Raw genomic sequence first — 20,169 nt, 5'->3', positions numbered from 1 at the left:
CGGCTGGACACGATACCGACGCGCTGTCACATGATGCCAAGCCATATTTTTGTAGAGCGCTGCAATTGCATCCAAGTTCAATGCTGACCTACAAGTCCAGACCCATTCTCGAATACCCTAATAACAACCCGAGTGACCAGCGAGGAGGTCAGAGCTGGATACCAGTGATTCGCAGAATGAGTCGCAAAGATGTCCTTAGTCTTTTCGTCTCCCTGACACTGCGCCGTCATAGTCGTTGCCCTTTCCGACTTCAAGCTGTGTCTCGCAGAGCCTCAACCTCGAATTCCCCTGCGACGGAGAAAGTCCGAGTCGATATCAAGAAACCCACAATCCCCCTCCACGTCGGCCTGGACCGAAATCCTGAAAATCTCTCTGCTATCTCGAGGATTCCAATCCCACGAGGAGTGACGGGTGAGAAATTCACACCCTCGGTACTAGCCCGCCCGCTCGGCCTCGAACATCCCCCACGGCCCGGTGAAAACAGTCCCATTGACAATCGCACTCTCCGCGAAAGGCACGAAGAATTCACAAGCTACGAGAAGGCCCTCGAGCGACGGCGGATCTACCTGCGGACGTTCTTCCGTCCCTATTTTCAAGAATGGCGACGAGTTGATCATTTCAAGGGAAAGAGTTTTGTCTCAAATCCTCGGTTGTTCAAACGTGAAAAGGCACTTTATTTCCCCAATATTTGGGGCCAAACACTAGCCGCCGAAGGTGATGGGCCTCAAGGCGGACGAGACACCACTCCCGTGCTTATGGGCAAAGTCTCCGTCATAGCGATGCAGTCGGGCCATTGGGCGGAAGAACAGGTTGACACTTTCGTCAGTGTCAAAAGTAATCCAGAACTGAACAAAATGATTGAAGAAAGCAACGGCCATCTGCAACGAGTGGATATCAATCTTCAAGGTGACTGGATCCGTGCTCTGCTCGTCAAGATGTTTAGCGGACGTTTGAGGAAGACCATACCAGAAGAACGTTGGGGCAAGTACTTTATGATCAAATTGCCTCGCGATATTCGTCGCGGACTCAATGATGAAACGCGCGATGCGATCGGTCTACTCAACTCGCAGGTCGGATATGTGTATCTGGTGGACTCGAGCTGCAAGATCCGATGGGCAGGGAGTGGTCACGCATGGGAAGGTGAGGTGCAAGGTCTGAATGCAGCAGTTCAAAGACTGCTTCAAGAAGAAGAAAATCTGGGACAGACATCCTCCCAACCCATATCGCATCGCTCCAAGTCCGTTACTCCGAAATCAAGAGTCCCAACACCCGAGATGGACAAGTCGAGAGCTACTCCGAACAAGCGCAATGCGATACCCACAGCCATCACAGCCTGATTCCACCATCAAAGGAGATCGACAAAAGAAAAGCTCGCTGTTGCTTCATAGCATTCATACAGCCACTGCTCTATTGCTCACAATTCTCCGGTTTCATCCTAAATCGCATGCGAGAGAATCAGCGACTGCCTCGTTTCATGGGGATGCACATATTTTCCGTAACTCCCTTACGGAGGCTCACAGGACCGAGACTTACCCACACTTCGGACACGGCTGATCCGCCTCGGCGCCGTCAAGAATCTCATGCTGAACTTTACATTTCTTCAGCTCCATTACTTTCATGCCGGCACTTCCTAGAGGGACTTTCTTGGGGCTTAATGCTTTGTCGCACATGGAGTGAACATAGTACGGTGCCGGCCTGGCTGTGCCGGGACAGCAGCTAAAGTGGTAGGTGTAGTATATGCACATGTCGCTCGAGAACCCGTCTGATGATGGAAATTGGGAGGAGGGATGCGGGAGATGGCTAAAGATATTGTGAGGTTACAGGGTTGGAAACGTTGGGAAGACTGGCGAAAGGGCGACTCCCAGGATGAGGTAGTCAAGCAAGATTCCGAGCACCAACAATGGCCGGGGCAACTATGGCCCTGTGCCTTTGGAATCTGGGTGGAAAAGATGCTTTGGCTTCGTTGTTGTCGTTTGGGGTCTGGAAAGGCGACTTCCAGTCTGATGTCGACTTTGGAACTGACTCTTCGGCTGAGAAGGACTGAAGGAATTGATATTCCATATCCTTGAAGGCGATAGTTTGCTTTCGCCGCTCGGGTGCCCTTTCGCGTCGACTTTGTTTCACAGATCTCGGCACATGTCCATTCCCATTGTTCTCCAGAGACAGCCCACAAGTTCAAATACAGAATTTTCGCGGTGGGTTTCGGACCAGGACGTTTGCAGCCACGAAGACAGTGGCTTCGTTGTCTCTTGTCCTCTTTTTTCCCTGTTGCCTTTGTTATGACGTTGACGATGGACCAAGCCCAGACCACACAATGGGAGAACGCTTCTGCGATTCCGCACGGAATATTCTAGCAAATGCGCGGACAGAAAGAGGACTCAATATGCCCGTGATGTCAACAGTGTCGTGTCGCCAAGTGGAGCAAAAGAGAAAAAGAAAAAAAGCAAACATGCGGCGGGGAATGTATTGATTTGCGCCAGCAAGGCAAATAAGGAGAGGTCTTAGTATTTGCAGGATTAACTCGGCTTTGTTCCCAGAGCCAAGATGGATGGAACGGAATGGGGGGGCGAAACGAATTGAAAAAAAACAAGGTGCCCAGGTGTATTATGAAATAGCTTGGTAAGGGCCGAATGGGATATTGACCCAGAAAAGATGGGTTTAGAAAAAAGAGAACCCCCCCGGGTGACGGTCCACTCGGAAAAGGTCGAATTGAGTTTCTCGTCTTTCCTTAGAGGCCCAATCGCCAGATATACACCTGGTAGTACCGTACTCCACTCTGCTACACTATAAGAATGAGGGTCATTGACGAGGTTTGAACGGAAAGGAAAAACAGAGAGAGGAGGGAACGAGCACTGATCTTAAAGCGCGCGCGCCGAGAGAAGAGTAGATGGAGAGATGGATGGAAGATCCTTGAGAGAGAGCGTCGCTGGATGTAATCATTCCATCCATCCATCCACGATTCGCCTCCTCGCCTTGTTTTTATTCTGCTTGTTCCAGTGGTATTAGTATGCGTGGATGCGCTATACATATTACACTAGGATTAAGTCTGTCTAACTCATTTTACCCTTGACCACCCCCGGCTCTTTCTGACCCTCAGTGTTTGCGCGGGAATATAATATCATGGGTTCCATGTCTCCCAAACATATACACATACGTAGATACAATAGGTAGGTTAGGTAGGTAGAGAAACCCAGAGTGACGAGCGGGCCGCAACAATACCCGCACCGACCGACAATACCTACCTAGTGCCTGATCTCCAGCAACCATGTACGAGTAATGGCTGGTAGGTCCTGTTCGGACGGCTCGTGTTAACTATGGACTTACATTGTTCCCCTTCTTCTTCTTACTCCTACTCGAGGAGGACCAAGGCGCAATGCAGAGACTGATGGCAAGGCAAAGGCGGGAGAGCGGGAGAGCGGGATTTCTTTCTCGGTGCAAATAGTCTTCCTTCTCTCCCTCTGAGTCTGTCTTTTAGAGGGGAGGACAAGGGAAGAGCAAGGCGCGGGTTGTATTACTACCAACCTACAGTACATGATCCCACGAGAAAGCTTGATGGGAACTATTCTTTGATTCATGTCTTGTCACTCTTTGTCGCTTCTTCCGAGACTCTGCTTTCTCCTTCTCTCTCTCTATATAGGGTACCAGTTCAGCCGGAATGTTTAACCTCCTCCATTCTCCATTATTATTCTACGAGAGCAACCTTCACCGAGACCTGCCTGACACTCTGTCTAATATGTCCCCTTCTGGAGCCCACCAATGTACTCGTAGGCATAATCCCCACGAAAAGCTGTCCTTTTTTCTGCTCTTTTCCTTTCCCGACGGCTCTTTTTCACAAGCGATGCTGAACCTTATCCCAGAGGGGCATGCGGAAGGGTCAATCCCATGTGGGAACAGAGTGAGCAGCCAAAGTATGCGCCGCGGCGGGAAGTATGTAAATCCGCACGTGCTCGTTGAATGGGGGACGTTGATCAGGCATGGGAAACGGCCGCCTCCATGGCGCCATCGTAAGTCGTACCTGTCCAGGACGCTCACAGTGCGGGAAGAGAGGGCACGGTGCTCGATCTAGCATCCATGCGGCCCCCGTATAAAGTGTGCAGTAGTTGTTGTTCTCATTCGTGCGGCAAGTGGCCGGGGACAAGCGAGGACAGGAGCGCAGGACTGGCGAGCCGACATGCCGTCCAAAGTAAATCACAATGTCTGCGCAGGGTGGGAACGTCATGAATAATAGTGCCCAGATGAAGAATTGGGGTTATTCTGGGACCGTCCTATTACCAAACAACGCTTGTTGACGGCCCAACATGGGCAACAGAAAGCCAGCGGTGTGGTGATGCACGACGCGCGTCGACTCCCTTTCCAACTTCCCACGATACACCCAATGCTGTATCTGGATTGCGTCTTGCTGAGAGTGACCTCACTTGTGAGCCGAGAGGCATTCCAAACCTTCCTGTACGACAACACCACCGACATCGAGAAGTGGAGACCCTCTCGTCATTATGATCGGGGGATGCCTTTCGGAAGGAAAACGGGCGGGCGAAAAGGGCAAGTCAAGAGAAGCCCAAGGCTTGGAATTGGGCTTCGAGCTGCAATCTTCCGCAGAGGCAAAAACAAGACAAGAAGGCCAAGGGAGGATGCTGTTCAAAGGGTTCGTTTCCCCTCGTCCCTTCCCCCGACTACCAAACTTCCAAGGTCGCATCAGGACGATCAAAGTCGGAAGGGAGCTCGAGATTGGGGGCAAAAGGGAAAGCCTCAAAATTTGTGAGTGGCCGATTCTGGTGCTACCAGAGAGAATACGACAGCTGGGCGAACGGGCGCCGTGCTATCCGAACAAGTCTGCGTTTGTTCGTGTTGGCAAGGCTCCATAAAGGCCAAGGCTGAGAATGTCAGGGTGAGAAGGGCGCCCCAATTCGGACCCGAGGGGCCAGCATGATTCCGAGGAGGGACTGGCCGACTAGCCTTCATTCACTCTTGGACCCTGCATCTAGCAAGACGCTCTGACATGTGGCCTTCTGCTCGCACTGTAGACAGCCTGAGATTATAGGCGTAATATGTTGTGTGGTATATTGGCGGTATGGTGATGGTAAAGTTACCTAGGTACCTAGGTAGGTAATGGTGTTACTAGTACGAGGTAGACTGTGATAGATATAGGCTGTGGTGGGTCGCAGGTCTCGTGGCCTAACAGCGACTGTCTCAGAAAGAGTGTCATTCAAAAGCTTTAATTATACCCAGGTACGCCCGCAGTCTGATACCGGGCAACTACACGTTGCAATCCCAAGAGCCTTGGGCAGTAGACGTACAACATTTGACTTGCACTGAATAGCCGTATGCGCCGTGCGTCTAACCCAGAATCCCCAGCTCATCTCCATGGCGCCTGCTGACCTGATAGACCTTTGCAAATCTTGTTGCTGGCTTTGCTCACTGAGGAGCTTCATGACAATACTGTTACAAGCACACGATAAGACCGACCACCCCCCGGAAGCCCTGTCAGATTGGATAGAAGGATCAAAGCAGATGCAGCTTTCTGAGGTCAGCTCAGATGTCAGTCTCATGAAATCCTGCTTCTGCTGCGGGTTGGAGCCGTTTCTGGGAAGTGTAGAACCGTTTTGATGGATTCTTCTCATATCTGATTCCATCCGTGCAATTTCTCCCATCCTGGAGGATGGTTGAGGTTGAATTGGTCTGTGCGGGAACGGTTTCTCAGCTGCTTTCCCCGCTCGACGCTCGACTGACTGCAGCTTCCGTTCGGTACACCATGAATACCACCCACCGATTGATGGATCTTCTTCAAGGATGCTCTGAAGATCGAGCAATTCTCGGGATTGGAGGCCCCACTGAAACTCCGGCGTCGACGTCGTCTGCAGGAAATATCGCTGAGCAGGACATTTAGAGAAGCCGAAACAGAAGCAGAGGCGTGAATCGTGAGCATTTGTGATGGAACCCTTGGGATCCGAATGTGGTTGCTACCACCGAACGCTTCACCTCATATGCCCTCCTCGCAGTGGTGCTGTTTCCATTGTGTGCTACTAGCTGAAATAGAGAAGCATCAGGACGCAAAAGGCGATGAAACTCCCCAGAATGATACCATCTCTTCGCCGTTTTGACCCAATCCTCTGAATCAGCCCGTTCACGCCAGGGATTTGGGCTGCGGCACTGGTAATGCGTCGATTGATGCTCGCCAGGGTCTCTCTTTGAATGCCAAAATTCTCATTGATTGCATATGCCTGGGACAGCACGCCGTCAATGACATTATGGCTCTGGTCCAGTCGAGTCCGTTCTTGGAGCATGTACTCGGCTTCGGCCTCGGCTGGGTTGGACGATCGGAATGCGTCAATGTCGGAGCGTACATTGGCGAGGAGATGTTGCCGATCACGAGCTTCCGAAATGGAGCTTTTAAGACGACGGAGTTCCTGGCGGTGTTCGCTCAGGACTTCGCGGTGCCGCGATAGATTGTTCTGTTTCAAGCTGGATGTGCTCAGGGCACTTTCGGAGTCGAGTAGACGCGCGAGTTGCGAGACCAGTCCTTCACGCTATATGTGCCAGACTTATTAGAACGAATACTTTGCATCCGCAATGGCCGATTACTGGCTTCCCACCTTTTCCAACAGCTCCTGTATCTCGGCTTCGTTCCTTTGTTCATCATCTGACGGTTTGGGGGGAAGATTGGAGGTGGACGCATATTGCGAGTAGGTATGAAAAAGAGCTTCAGTCTACCAAATCCATTCAGCCATATGTCAAATCTCTTTTGAGTGATACAGCCGACGTACCTGGCTTTCCAGCGTCCTGATCTGTTGACGAAGTTGCGCCCATCCCGTAGTGGTTGCCATGGCAGTTGTCGGTCACGGAAGGGATGCGGAACAACGTTGAGTTTGCTGTCGACTATAACGGAGACATCACTAGACTTGTGGTTCCCCCGTTGCTCATGAAGGGCGAGTTTCGACGGAAATTGTGAGTTGGTCTCGTAGTTCGCGGCGTTCGAAGTTCCCACCTTGTCCCTTACCACGGTGCCACGCCAGCACCAGCGGAAGCCATCAGGCGTGGGCGGAACTTGCCGCGGCGCCCATCACGTGATCAATAAATCTTGGCAGAAATCGGGGCTTGCACACAACAATTTTCCCGCAGTCTGCGAACCGACAACGACATCAAATCTACAAACGCCTCCCTCACGAACACCGACATCGACAAGTCCACTTACCAGCCAAGATGGTGCGCACTACCTCCCCCCTGGGTCTGTCTTATAGCACACATATGCTGACAAGATTATGAATGACACAGTCGACCAACGCCAAAGTCAAACCGGGCCAGCTCTGGGGCAAGTCCAAGGACGACCTGAAGAAACAACTCGACGAGCTCAAGACCGAGCTGGGGCAATTGCGCGTGCAGAAGATTGCTGGCGGTGCCTCATCGAAATTGACAAGAATGTATGCCTCCAACCATCTTCGATCTCGACCTCGGAAAGGTCACCAAATGCAATTGGGGAGTGTGTGACATTGAATACTGATTCATATGGGCTACATACAGACATGACCTTCGCAAATCCATCGCGCGCGTCTTGACCGTCATCAACGCGAACCAACGCCACCAACTCCGTCTGTTCTACGCAAAGAAGAAGTACCTGCCCCTCGATCTGCGACCAAAGTTGACCCGCGCAATTCGTCGTCGGCTGTCGAAAAAGGATGCCAGCAGGGTCACGGAGAAGCAGAAGAAGAGACAGACGCACTTCCCCCTAAGGAAGTATGCTGTCAAGGCGGAGTAAGGTTGTTGGCAGTTTCAGCAAGAGACGAGTGAGTGTGTCCCAAAAGGCCGGGTCGAAAATGAAACCACCGGGGGAGGTGAATCGCTTTGGGGAAAAAAGTGATGGTGCGTGGGTGGTTGTGGTTTGAAGATTTTGCGAGGGGGGGAGGAAAGATTTCCCAGCTCCAGGTTATGAGCTTGATCTTCTGCAGCCCATGGGATGTAAGCCACAACGAAAAGGCAGACATGGACTTGGTGTTCATGTGGCGCCGCGAGGACAATGAGAAAACACGAACCCAAGATTCATTGAAGACGGTTACTAAAACACTTCGATACGGCGTCATTGGTGGTCCGGCTGAGCACGTTTGGGTGGGTGCAACTCTTCGGAAACTGCCCTGCAAATTTTTGCGCTTTATTTGTGAACCGTATCCCAGGGCTTCAGCACCCAACCTCCATCGCAAACACATCTCATGAGTAGCATAGCAACCTGCCGAGGCCACTCCTTAGGCGGCACGTTGACGTCCTCGCTATAACTCCCACATCTCAAGCATTTCCTGATCATCAGTTGTCCCGAGCCGTTGGGCTCTGCTACCCCCTTGAGGATTGGTCTCTTTCGATGCACATCATAGATGACCTCTTTCTTGTCCGGGTCTTCATCACTACTTCGTCGGCCCAAGATGTCGTGATTCAAGAAGATGTATTCGAGATCGACTTGGTCGATGAACAGCTTGACTCGATCGATCAGCATCTTGGCCCGAAGTCCCTGGGCGCTGTTGAATAGCGTGTTGAGCAGCACCTTGATCGTTCCTTGGTAGGATTCATGCACAACCCCCGTAGTCATCATCTCTACCTGGCGTGCAGCTGTGGCCGCAATGTCCCTGTCCACGTCACCGACCGCAGACCATCTGTATTCAAGCAGTGCCTCCATGGCTTGGAATGACAGACCTTTCCCCGTTGTTTGCTGTTGAATACATTGTAGGACCTGCAAGTGGTGATTAGATTTTGGTTCTGTATTCTTCGCGTACGCCCTAACGGCTCTGACGAACGCGATCAGAAAGATGCGCGATGGATGACAATTCAAAAGCAAGGCGACGAGACCCTGACTGCCGTCGCCCAGAGAATCGCCCGCTCTGCCGGGATCTTTCTCGTCAAACATCTCTGGATTCGTCTCCCGATCGCCTACCTCCAAAATAGTGCTAATGATAAATCTCATAAGCGACAAACCCCACCGGAGATTCGAGCAGAGCAGGTCCGTCAAGTCTTGGCTCATGACGAGTTGAATATTCTGCACGTCCCTCATGGCCATGAAAAGTAGAGTTGCTGTCTGTCGGATGTTGTTCACCAACCAAGCCCATTGTGCGCTGAGTGACCAACAGCCATGTCTCCGATCGGTGGAGGCGATGGAGAGGAGTTGAGGACAGTTCGACGCGAGACTTGCATGGTAAGACAGGACTCTCCCTACCACTGTCTTGTGGATGAATTTTTCAAGTTCTGAGCCCTCGGTCCTTTCGTTTACAAAGTCATTGTCGCGAAAGAGGGTACGATAGATGGTCGAAATCACTATAGGGTAGAGTTCGGTCGGAATGGACTGTGAGACACACATCAGGATGTCGTCGATGGTAGCATTGGACCAGCATGCTCGTGCGAAGGTGAGATTCAGGGACGCAAGAGCCACGTCGACATTTGGGTCTAGGGGCTGCAGCGATTGAGGCTGTCCTAATTGGTATTCCATGGCAACAAGTTGCGTTTTCCCATCCGGAGTCAGATCCGCCCTCACGCATGCATTGGGGGAAAAAGCCGGTGTGAGAAGAACCTGTGCATAAGGAAATGCAAAGCCAGATTGAGACATGGATGTGGTTTCCTGTACCGACGCCGAATATGACATAGGCGATAAGTCGTCTGAACTTAAGAAATCAATGCGGTTTTCCTGCGTTGTGACCGCAAGCGCTTGGACACCATCCACATGGTGGATCGTTGTGATGGCCTGTTCTTCTTTATCTGGTTGCCTCTGAAGGGTGTAGGTAGGCTTTGGTGCTGTCGCCCCAGGACCTGTAGACGGCAGTGCGTCAAAAAGTGGGTGCAGTTTCTGTTCAACAGGAGTTACCAACCACCTCTTGATCATGCTCGATACTAAAAAGCCCGAGTCTGGTATGTTGACAGTTCTATTGACGCCAGAAGAGATCGCAAGAATGGTGGGGGGAATCTGCACTGCTTTCTCGACATCCGAAGTGCGCACGACTTCTAGGTGGCTAAGTAACCACGAATCCGGGTCGTATGTGTCAGGAAGAGTAGGAGACCCAGACGGCTGCGAGGACACGTTGCTTGAAATCGATTCCAGAGTCAAAACAGGCAAGCCCTCAATGGTCGCCCTGACTTCATTCCAGTCTATTGAGAGGAAGTACACTGAGATAACTTTCTTGAACGAGTGCAGAGTGATCAGCATCTTTCCTTCGACAGTGGGCGCGAAGCTGGCGTGACTGTAAAGCATATCGTCTGGCGGAGACAACTGCTTAGTTACCTTGGAATACTGGCCATCACCTCTTTGGAAGCAAAGGGTGAAGAGGCCATTGCGGTGAACGATTGCAACAGCACGATGCCAATAGGGGCCAAGCGGTTTGGCTCTTGCATTGGCATGCTGCCACCGTGCGTCACCCTTGAATGCATGAGTAACGACATTTCTTGGTCTTTCTTGTCGATCCTGATTCAGCCATGTCATGCCAACCGGCTGGGAATACTCGTCGCCCTCATCCAGAGCCCCTTGACGAGCAAGTATCAAGCGGTTGATGGCGAGAAGAGAGTTGTGATAAATCCATATCCGTCCCTTGACATCGACCACTGCAAGTTCGCCTCCATTTGGGCTCCAAGCCAGGCTGGTGGCGTCTTCGAATAGGGTAGTTAACGAGTGGCTTTCGTGGAGGCCCCAGGATTTGGATTCGTAGTCGTAACGAATGCATTCCAGATACACTGTGGATGCATCATCAGAGATGCTGGCAAGATGGCCATGTCTCGACCATGCGATGCGCTCTAAGCAGCCACAATACCATCGGCGGGAGAGCTTGTCGATAACAGCTGGATTTGGAGGGAGGGCAACATTTGAGACAGCGTTGAGATCGGCGGTCCCATCGAGGTGTTGAATTTGTTGCTGGAGCGAATTTTGGTCAAAGAAAGATTCAGAAGCAAAGTCGTCTGTGTGATCTTGCTCCATTTTTGTGGCCAATAGCTTTGTGGTATTGGTATATAGTTGCGCATATTCATTTCATCGGTCCCTCGTCGACAATTACTGGTTTGTCCCCGAGACCGTCCGTTTGGCGGGCTGTAGATCGGAGGATGAAGTGAAGCACACCCGGCTCAGAGCGTCAGATCATGGTCTTCCAATGGTAATACTGATTAGACATGAATCACACAAGTACAAAGTAGGAGGTGAAGAGCTGAATTGAAGAGGGAGGTTCTTTGCGTAGGATTCGAGGAAAAAAGCGATCAACGTGGATTCAACGCGAGGGTCATTTTCCACGCGAAAGGCTGAAACAGGGTCTCTCGGAGGCTGCAAAAGCAGCAATGGAGAGGAAGGGAAAGTGGGCGGCATCAGGCGGTGGGCATCAAGATTATTATTGGGGCAAGCGAAGCCGCAGGAGCCCACCAGCCACAAGCCACAGGGGGCTTTCTGGGGGTGTCCGCTCTAACTCGTAGGCGGTAGCCGCGGCAACAACAGGGACCGTTGGACATTTCCAAACGGTGGCAGTGTTACTGATGGCTTTTTTTCAGTCTGATAGCACAGCATATGCATACCTATCGAAAGCGAATAGTGAAACGAATAGAGAATACAGATAGGCACCAGTCAAATAGTGCAATGCATTCTGATCATTGTTGTCTAGGCAGCATCCGACCGGGTCTGAGACTTGGGGAGCTGTACAATGAGGTAGTGAAAATGCGGTCTTCTGGGCAATCGAGCATGCAAGCACCCGTAGCACCCTGTGGGTGACCCTGGCACCCACCACAAATCTGTCAGGCACTGATCGGCCCCCCAAGAACAAGCCGCCGGCCAATCGCTGGGGGCCTGCGCAGCCACCCAGCAGGCCCAAGGGCCAAGGCCCTTCACCCCCCTTGCCCTGTTTGTTGTTGTGCAGCTGCAAGCAATTCAAGTCAAACTGAGTTTGGGGCCCTGGGCCACATCCCGAGCGTCGGGCGTCGGGCATCTGCCAGGTCCAGCGCCAGTCCAGCTGCAAACAGCCACGAGCCGCTGACGCTGGCTTGTCGTCTACTCGTCTCTCCGCCCGTTTCTCCCGCTTGTTCGCTGTCCATTCCCCGGTTCAGTTTCGTCTCAACTGCAACCCCCCAGCTAGCCTCACTGTCCAAACTCCCAGACCGCACCCTTCCTATCGACTTCTCAGCTCATCGTCACTCCTCTACCGCCCACGAGACATCCTTTCGAGTCTTCACTCTTTCCAGACTCCAGCACCCCGATTGCATTGTCTCCCATACAAAGGGAATAACTTAGCGAAGGGTCAGCTCATCCTGAAGAGTCGCTCCTTCCCGAAGTCATGCGATAAAATCGCTCGTTTACCCCTACCAACAACGCACCTTTACGCCGCTATGGACGCTGAGGACATTTCAGATCTCTCGTCCCCCTTGAGTTCGCCTCCTAGTTCTCCTCTCAGTTCCCCTCCAGATTCGCCAAAACTACCTCCTGGCTTTCAGGTTCTCACCCCTCCTCCCTCACAACATGCGGGCGACGAAATGCCCCGTCCACGAAAGCGCCGGAAGATCGAGCCAAAGATCCGCACTACTCAGTACTTGGATCTCACTTCAGACACCGCGCAGTCCGAGTATGATCGCTCAGAAGCTCTAGATACCCTTCTCAAGGCCTTGCGAAATAGGAGAAAGATCGTGGTGATTGCTGGCGCGGGTATATCTGTCTCGGCTGGCATCCCCGATTTCAGATCTTCTCATGGGCTTTTCAAGAGCTTGAGAGGGGAACACAGATTGAAAAGCTCTGGCAAGATGCTCTTTGATGCTTCTGTCTACAAGGATGACCATTCGACCTCGAGTTTTCATGACATGGTCCGCAAGCTCTCCAAGATGTCTGCGAACGCCAAGCCCACCCTCTTCCACCGTTTCCTCGCTCGGCTCGCCGTTGAGGGACGATTATTGCGATTGTATACGCAGAATGTCGACTGTCTAGAGACCTCGCTCCCACCACTGGCCACTCAAGTGCCTCTCAACCACAAAGCGCCCTGGCCAAAGACGGTCCAGCTACATGGGGGCCTTGAGAAAATGATGTGTCAGAAATGCAGACACATTTCCGATTTTCAACCGAACCTGTTTGACGGCGCCGCTCCTCCTCTTTGCCCTCAGTGCGTCGCGGCAGACGCCTTGAGAACGGCTCATGCTGGAAAGCGAAGCCACGGTGTTGGCAGATTGCGACCTAGAATTGTCCTCTATAATGAGCATAACCCTGATGATGAGGCGATTGGCGCGGTGACGACGGCAGATTTTCGAACGAGACCAGATGCTGTCATTGTTGTCGGCACTAGCATGAAAATCCCGGCTGTGCGACGCATTGTTCATGAGATGTGCCAGATTGTCAGAGACAGGCGGGAAGGTACTACGGTATGGATCAATCGAGATCCCGTACCCCCCGGGAAAGATCTCGAAAACTGTTGGGATCTTGTTGTCAAAGGCGACAGCGACGAAGTGGCGCGATTGGCACGCTTGAAAGAATGGGACGACCCCAGCCAGGATGTGGCCGAGAATTATACAGAGGCCGATCTCGACAGGATCAAGTCTAGCCAGGGCGAAATTGAGGTGGTCATACCTCCAAGTCCCAAAAAGAATGAGTGCGCGGTCCAACGTTTGCTGCCGTCAGCGGATTTCCATGCGATGACTCCTCCACGAAGTCAGAACGGGGATGTGCCTTCACGAACAAAAGCAGAAAACGAGGTCACATCTACAACGCCTTCGCCGATCCGAATCAAACTTCACGTCACCGAGCGAAGCAAACAGGTCGCGGTCAAAAATGCAGCCAGTTCTGGCAAGACCATTGCTGAACTTCTCGGCGGAAAGGAGAACAAAGACAAGCCTGCAAAGTCCAAGACTTCTTTGAACAAGAAGCCCAGAGTGACAAAGGTCAGGGCATCTACGAATCCTCGAAACCAAGGAGTCTTATCTGGAAAGGTCACCAAACCGGTCGTTGCAATCAACAACGCGGCGTACAAGAAGTCTCTGCCCGAGCCGTTGTCGCCTCGTCGCGACGCCAACGACACATTCATTCCACCGCACAAATCGGAATACTCCAGCGTAGAGGTCAGTCCGGCGCCAGAGACGCCTCCCTCGACTTCGACGCGGGAAGAGTGGCGAAACGTGGAAACGGTATCTCCTACTGGCCGGATACCATCGGATATGATCAAGTTATTGAACTAGATTATCTGCAATATTGAGTATATCAAGATTTCGACATACCGCGCGTGCATTTCAATGGCTTCAGGGCTCACTTGTGGCGCTTTGGTTTGCATGACACATTCAAAGACCATGGACAGCATGAGTTACAGGGCGAGAAGATGTACGGGTATCGTCTATTACGAAGTTCATCAAAGGAAAATGGAACTCGGAATACAACTTTCTCTGTCAGGAATGATACCATTGCGCCTGGCGCAGGGAAACGTTCGACAAGCTGGCTTTTGACGGGAACAAACAACTGGACATGAAGGGCATCAGGCGCCCTCACATTGGGATACAGGGTACATTTCGATTTGCATTTACATCGGCACCTTATATCCAGCAGATCAACTGCGAAGAGGGATGGCTGCTTGATTCGGCATTGCCCTAGTACGGTTTTACCTGAGGGAATACATAGCATCGCGAGAGGAGCAGAAAGAAGGTATTATGTACAGAGCAGCATTCTCGGTGAGATTCTCGGAGAAGCGGCTTCGAGGTGCCCAGTGTGCTGCACTTCACAATATCAAGTGTTTGAGCACGTTCACCTATGTTTTGTTTCTGTTTCTAGGACAATTTTCCATGTTCTCTTGGGGAGTATGCAAAGAAAAGGGCATATTCCCGTCTCTTGCTGGTGCAAGTCTCATCATCACTTACACGAACCTCGTTTGGCTTTGAGTTCTTTTACGCCAGAGGTTCCACATGTTTCCGACAATGGCAAGAGATGAACTGTTTGTTGCGCGTGATGGCCAGAATTGTCATGCCGAGGACAGTTAATCGATGCCGTTGGAAAGGATTCTCATCCTTTTGAATCAGAGATCCACGTGGATCCATGATATATATAACCAGCCTAGATGGGTAGGTTGTCTAGGGGTGACTCTCTGCACAGATAAAAGTGGTTATGCGCGTAGCATTATATATATACTTGGTATTAGACGCAGGGTCAATCCTCTCCCCCTGCCACTGCAGTCTGCCTCCAGTGACTGGTTCCTTAATCGGGTAGTTACCTAGGATCAGGGGTGTTTGCACTGCACTTTTAGTGTCTCCGAGCTGTCTTCTGACAGCCACCAATCGAAGTGGACTCTTCGACATCTGGATCGGTGCAGTGTCCTCGCACTGCATTTTTAGTGTATCCGAGTTGTTCTGGACGGGGCACAATCGATGTGGATTTTTTCGACACTATGGTTATTTAGTGCGGAAACACCAACCAAGTAGGTTGAAAACGGGGGGTATCCCATTGCGCAAAGCATGCTCGCTGTCTGCCTATGTACAGTATATGCAAGATGATTGGGGGTATGATAACAAAAGGTGTAGCATCTACCTAGGTACGTAACGCCATACAGTCCGGCGCCGACCAAAACCCGCCGTCGCAAAAATGCAGTGGCTATGAACGAAACAAGACAACAGGGTGCGTTCATCATCGTCAGAGGGTATCATTCATTCGTCGCTCCTTAGGATTTCCGGCCTCGGAATCAGAAGCAGGGCCGCGGCGGTCCTTTCTCACAGAGCCTGTCCGTACCCGTAGCCGTACAGGTCGTCGTCATTCGGCCTTGACCTTGCGGTCGATGAGCCCGCGAAGTCACTTGCCCGCAATCTCCGGCCTCTCCTGCCTGCAGGCTGTCCAGTGCCGGTGCCCATGCCCACGCCCGAGTCGCGGTTGTTGCGCATGTACTGGTCCTCCCTACTGTTGCGGGGGCTGTAATCTGTGCCGGCGCGCTGCCAGCCGGCCGGCATGCCATGGCTCATCCGCCATGTCGGGGCGTCGTCGCTTTCCATAGGGACAGAAACGTCTCCAGAACCGGAGATCTGCGGCTGGGGTCCCAGTGGACCAGATGTGGCGGCAAGGTCGTACTCGTTGGTGTTGGTGCTTTGGCCGTGTGGGATGCTGAGCTGAGGATAGCCCTTGTCATCCACGATCGGCTTGTCGGGAAGCGTGGGGTTGATGGCCTCATCTCGTCCTGCCGCGCCATGGCTGACTGTGCTGGACGTGATAGGGAACGGCGGGTAGGCGCCGTAGTCGTCGGATACAGGATCATAGGAGAACGAGAATCGCGCGGCGCCCCCGCTCAGACTTCGAGACCGAGACCGGCTTCGCGGAGGCGAGTGGCTTGGGTCGCGCCGGACTTCGCTGGACAGAGGAGACGGGACGGTAGGGCGGTTGGCATGGTTGAAAGCCGCCGCACCGGGCAGAGCAGACGACCCGAGAGCACTGTTGCGCCGAGAGCGAGGAGGTGGCGTGGTTGCAGAAACTCCGTACAGGTCTTGTTCTCCCGGGAGGCTGGCGTCGTACGGGTCCTGGGGGACAATATCTCTGTAGGCTTGGCTGTTTCTATAGTCCCTGGACGTCCTCCGGCTCGTATCGAACCCTTCACTGGACATGGCCATTTGCGGTCGACTGCGTCGCTTGCTACTGCTGCTCCGGCTTCGTGATCGATGGTGGCCGTCGTGGTTATCGCGATAGCCCAGAGCTGCAGCACCGCCAATAAGTCCTGCATCAAGTCCTGCTGCTGCAGCTCCAAGCCCGTGTTGTTCATCACGCCCGAGAGCCCCGCCGTAAGGAGCATACTCTTGATCGAACACTGCGTTGGCTCTCGCGGCGTCACGGCTCGAGCTTCGACCCCTCTCGCCGCTGCTTCTCGTCGGTAATGCTGTCAGCCCAGCGGTTTCGGCGGCAGGATCGATCGGAGACACGGGAGAGTAAGGCCAGGGTTCACTGTTGTTCACGTAGTCAACGGGGACGGGTTTCCGGTTAATTCGCGCTGGAACAGGTGGATCGTTTGCCGGCAGAGCGTGCACTTCTGGGGCCTTCTCATCTTGGTGTTCCTTATAATGATGCACGAGATCAGTGCCAGCCGCTGCCGCGGCGATCCCTGCAGCAATTCCTCCCATATGATGGTTGCTATAGCCAGACGAAGCACTGTCAGGTCTCGATGGTCTGCCGACCTCTTTCACAAAAGGCTCATCGCCCGGGACCGTGCCGTCAGTCAAGCCAGGTCGAGAATTGGGGGCTGTACGTCTCGGTGGCGGGGGCACTGGGACAAAGGGATTCTCGTATCCTTGAGAACTGCGATGAGAATTGCGAAAAGCCGGGTGTTCGGACATGAGGGGTGCAGCTCCGGCAACGCCTGCGTCACGAACCAGCGAGCCTTGACTTGCAGCTATACCTGATTGTTGGTTTATCCTCCAGCTATCAACTTCATCGTCGCCAGGGGAGAGGGCGGAATGGCGAGGTGAAGAACTGAGGCGTCGTCGTTTGAAGCAGAGGACCAAGGCCAGGATGAAGAAGCCGAGTGCAAGAGCTCCGAGGACACAGCCAAGGATGATAGGAAGATCTGAGTCATGTTTGGACTTTGTAAAAGAGGGCGTGCTTGTTCCACTACCAGCAGCTGCTCCGACTAGCGACGATGTTCCTATGACTGGGGATGACATCGTCAGAGAAGACGTGGCGGAAGATGAACCTTTTGAAGAAGTCAAGGGTTTGGTGTTTGGCGTGCTCGAAGGCAGGAGTCCAAAGACAGCAGATGATGTGCTTGTTAAAGCCAAAGAGGGTGATGAGGTAGAAGAAATTAGAGTCGAGGTGACTGGTGCGGATGAGGTTGACAGCGTATTCGAAAAACTTGAATCTCCGCTCGACGTCGAGTCAATTGATGTTGCAGTATTTTGTGCATCGGCGGTCGACGAGGTCCCATCCGGAGAGGAATTCGCCGTTGCAGAGGTTGCGGACCCGGCTGCTGCTGAAACCGCTGAAGCAGCGGAAGATAGCAGCGAATTGACTTCTGTATAGACAGAAAACGCCTCGGAAACGATGACGCTCAAAGGGTCTTGGGCTGCTGTGAGAGTGAAGAGGGCTGCTGCAAGCAGCGAAACCGGAAAGACCTTCATATTGCCCACATTAATCGCCGGGAGTTCTGTGCGGATGTTACTGAGACATCTGTGTATTCATTGCAGGTTGATGATGCTCGGAAGCTGATTCGATCAAATTCATGCATGCAACACGGAAAACATCAAGACAGGCTTTTGCAAAGGAAAGAGAGCATATGCACAAGAAAGCAAGAGAAATCGACTCCCGCCTCCACGAAAAGAGAAGAAAGAGATCACCTGCAAAGCGCACTCGGTTACCATACATATCCGACGATCGCTACAGCTCGTTCGCCTCGGATGGTCATCGCTTGAGACTCGTCCTCGTTAGGGTCTGCGTGGCCTGGGCGGCTGATGAGGACGTTGTGCTCAACTAAAGGCATTTCGACAGGGACCAAACCAAGGCAGGCCACTCAAGTGCATTCTTTTATGTTCTGGATCCAGATCCTCGGACTTGGCTGGTTGGCAACTGCAGATATGCCCAGGGGACTCTTGGATAGCACCCTGACTAGTCCAAGCTATGGAAGATTTTCCGGTGTGCGAGTGGTGGCATGCTGAAGGTCTAGATGGGGATAGACAGGAAGATCTGATGCAGGGACGTTCGTGGTGTTCAAGGGCTCTTGTATGACTGGTTGGAACATGTGGCTGCGTGGCTGTGCTATATTAACCGAAGAGCCGCTAGTGGCAAAACAAGACAGCCCTCCAGTACCTAGTTGCCGTCCCTTCGATGCTTTGCCGGAGAATTGACTGTGGGGGGAACAACGCTCTTCGTGCTGAAACATAACGTTCCAAGGGCTTTTGTGCCCAACCACGACTTGAGAAGGATTTGTCGCCCAGCCAGTGGACGTCGAGCATTGGCAAGAAGCGAGCAACTTCCGCAGGCCAGAGGCGCGCGTGGCAAAGATCGTTGCAACTCAGGACGATCACTTACCTGGGAGCAACGTGCAGATATTTTTAGAGATAGCTGCATGCACCAATCATCAGCCCAGACAAGCAACCCATATCATATATAGACATTATCCCACTTGCTATCTGCCTAGTCGATCACAGAGCAAGATCAGTCGAATGCCAAGGTGACCGGGATATAAGCCTCAGTGCTCGGGGGAAGGATTCATGTCAACGTTAGCTTCTTCATTCTGCGTGCCAACTAGCTTCCATCCCCTCCACGAAGCCGAAGTCGAGCCACCGACGAGATGTTGGCATCTTTCAGGGGTCAGACCCTGGTTGAGTGAATGCGCATGGCGGTATCATGTGACGGGCATGGAACATTCAATCCTCAAGAATCGTGACCGTACCGTTGAGACTGAACTTGACCTGACGTGATCATGTTAGAATCTCAACGACAAGTCTAATGGGACGGAACCAAGATCCGGCTGTCTCGCATATCTCGCTGGCAGAGGTGAGAGAGAGGTTTCAGTGGACTGGTCATGTCATCTCGGAAGTGGAAGTATGCAGGAATCATTAGAAACGTCACGCACACTGAGGGCGCGGAGTTTTGAGGAGATGGTTACAGGGTCAATCATTTCTCAGTAAAGTCTATATTGCCGGATGATTCCGCACCGATACTGATAGGTTACAAGATATATCAAGGATGAAACGGGTATGAACAGAGATCGCACCACCAAACAAGGGTGTGCAGCACAAGCATACCTGGTACTTTGTGTCGAGTTGTGAAGTGGCAAGTGTGGCATGTACCTGGTACGCAAAGAAAGGACTGCAGGGTTGAATAAAAAAGGAAGTCAAGTGAACATTGTGAGGAGAAACAATATATACTAGCACGTGACTGTTATCAGTGACGATAACTTATCACGAGTGATGTCAGGTGACCGCAGTCGCTAGTGGCTTTTAAGGATGTCCGGCATGGCGTTCCGTTGGATGCCTACTGTGGCTCTCTTGCATGCTCTATTGCACCAAAGCAGGTTAGCGGCAGTGCTAGCTCGGTCTTGGGGAGCCTGATCCACAACCTCATTGGCGGGATTTCGATGTTGGTAAAAAATAGAGTGTGAAGTGGGTGGGTCGCTGTCAACTCAACTCGTACCTACCACTTCGGTTGAGTACATCAGCTTCCCCCCTTCGCTGGTGCCTCCCAGGTGCCTCCACTGAGTCCACCCTTCCCTGCCGTTGCCTTGCCTGAGGGACCCGAGCCCGTGCCCG

The 20,169-nt window shown here is 52.4% G+C and overlaps 6 protein-coding genes across 6 annotated transcripts; 3 read left to right on the top strand and 3 right to left on the bottom strand.

Moving 5' to 3' along the window:
- Positions 1-176: 176 nt before the first annotated feature.
- Z520_08747 (uncharacterized protein) lies at positions 177-1,337 on the top strand (the record flags this gene model as incomplete). The annotated part of the gene is made up of 1 exon (XM_016779243.1): positions 177-1,337. One exon carries the CDS (start codon positions 177-179, stop codon positions 1,335-1,337), a length of 1,161 nt encoding a protein of 386 aa, XP_016629750.1.
- Positions 1,338-6,020: 4,683 nt separating this feature from the next.
- Z520_08746 (uncharacterized protein) lies at positions 6,021-6,821 on the bottom strand (the record flags this gene model as incomplete). Its single annotated transcript, XM_016779242.1, has 3 exons — positions 6,021-6,524; positions 6,591-6,704; positions 6,762-6,821. The coding sequence occupies 3 exons, from the start codon at positions 6,819-6,821 to the stop codon at positions 6,021-6,023; spliced, it is 678 nt and encodes a 225-aa protein (XP_016629749.1).
- A 439-nt stretch (positions 6,822-7,260) lies between these two features.
- On the top strand, positions 7,261-7,750 carry Z520_08745 (60S ribosomal protein L35; the record flags this gene model as incomplete). Its single annotated transcript, XM_016779241.1, has 2 exons — positions 7,261-7,415; positions 7,516-7,750. 2 exons carry the CDS (start codon positions 7,261-7,263, stop codon positions 7,748-7,750), a joined length of 390 nt encoding a protein of 129 aa, XP_016629748.1.
- A 390-nt stretch (positions 7,751-8,140) lies between these two features.
- On the bottom strand, positions 8,141-10,933 carry Z520_08744 (uncharacterized protein; the record flags this gene model as incomplete). The annotated part of the gene is made up of 1 exon (XM_016779240.1): positions 8,141-10,933. One exon carries the CDS (start codon positions 10,931-10,933, stop codon positions 8,141-8,143), a length of 2,793 nt encoding a protein of 930 aa, XP_016629747.1.
- A 1,385-nt stretch (positions 10,934-12,318) lies between these two features.
- Z520_08743 (uncharacterized protein) lies at positions 12,319-14,145 on the top strand (the record flags this gene model as incomplete). Its single annotated transcript, XM_016779239.1, has 1 exon — positions 12,319-14,145. The coding sequence occupies one exon, from the start codon at positions 12,319-12,321 to the stop codon at positions 14,143-14,145; it is 1,827 nt and encodes a 608-aa protein (XP_016629746.1).
- Positions 14,146-15,657: 1,512 nt separating this feature from the next.
- Z520_08742 (uncharacterized protein) lies at positions 15,658-18,039 on the bottom strand (the record flags this gene model as incomplete). The annotated part of the gene is made up of 1 exon (XM_016779238.1): positions 15,658-18,039. One exon carries the CDS (start codon positions 18,037-18,039, stop codon positions 15,658-15,660), a length of 2,382 nt encoding a protein of 793 aa, XP_016629745.1.
- Positions 18,040-20,169: the final 2,130 nt, after the last annotated feature.

This window comes from Fonsecaea multimorphosa, assembly GCF_000836435.1.
Source record: "Fonsecaea multimorphosa CBS 102226 unplaced genomic scaffold supercont1.20, whole genome shotgun sequence".
In the NCBI taxonomy this organism is placed as follows: Eukaryota; Fungi; Ascomycota; class Eurotiomycetes; order Chaetothyriales; family Herpotrichiellaceae; genus Fonsecaea; species Fonsecaea multimorphosa.
Note: the sequence above shows the minus strand (reverse complement) of the source record. Positions and strands in the feature narration are given on the sequence as shown.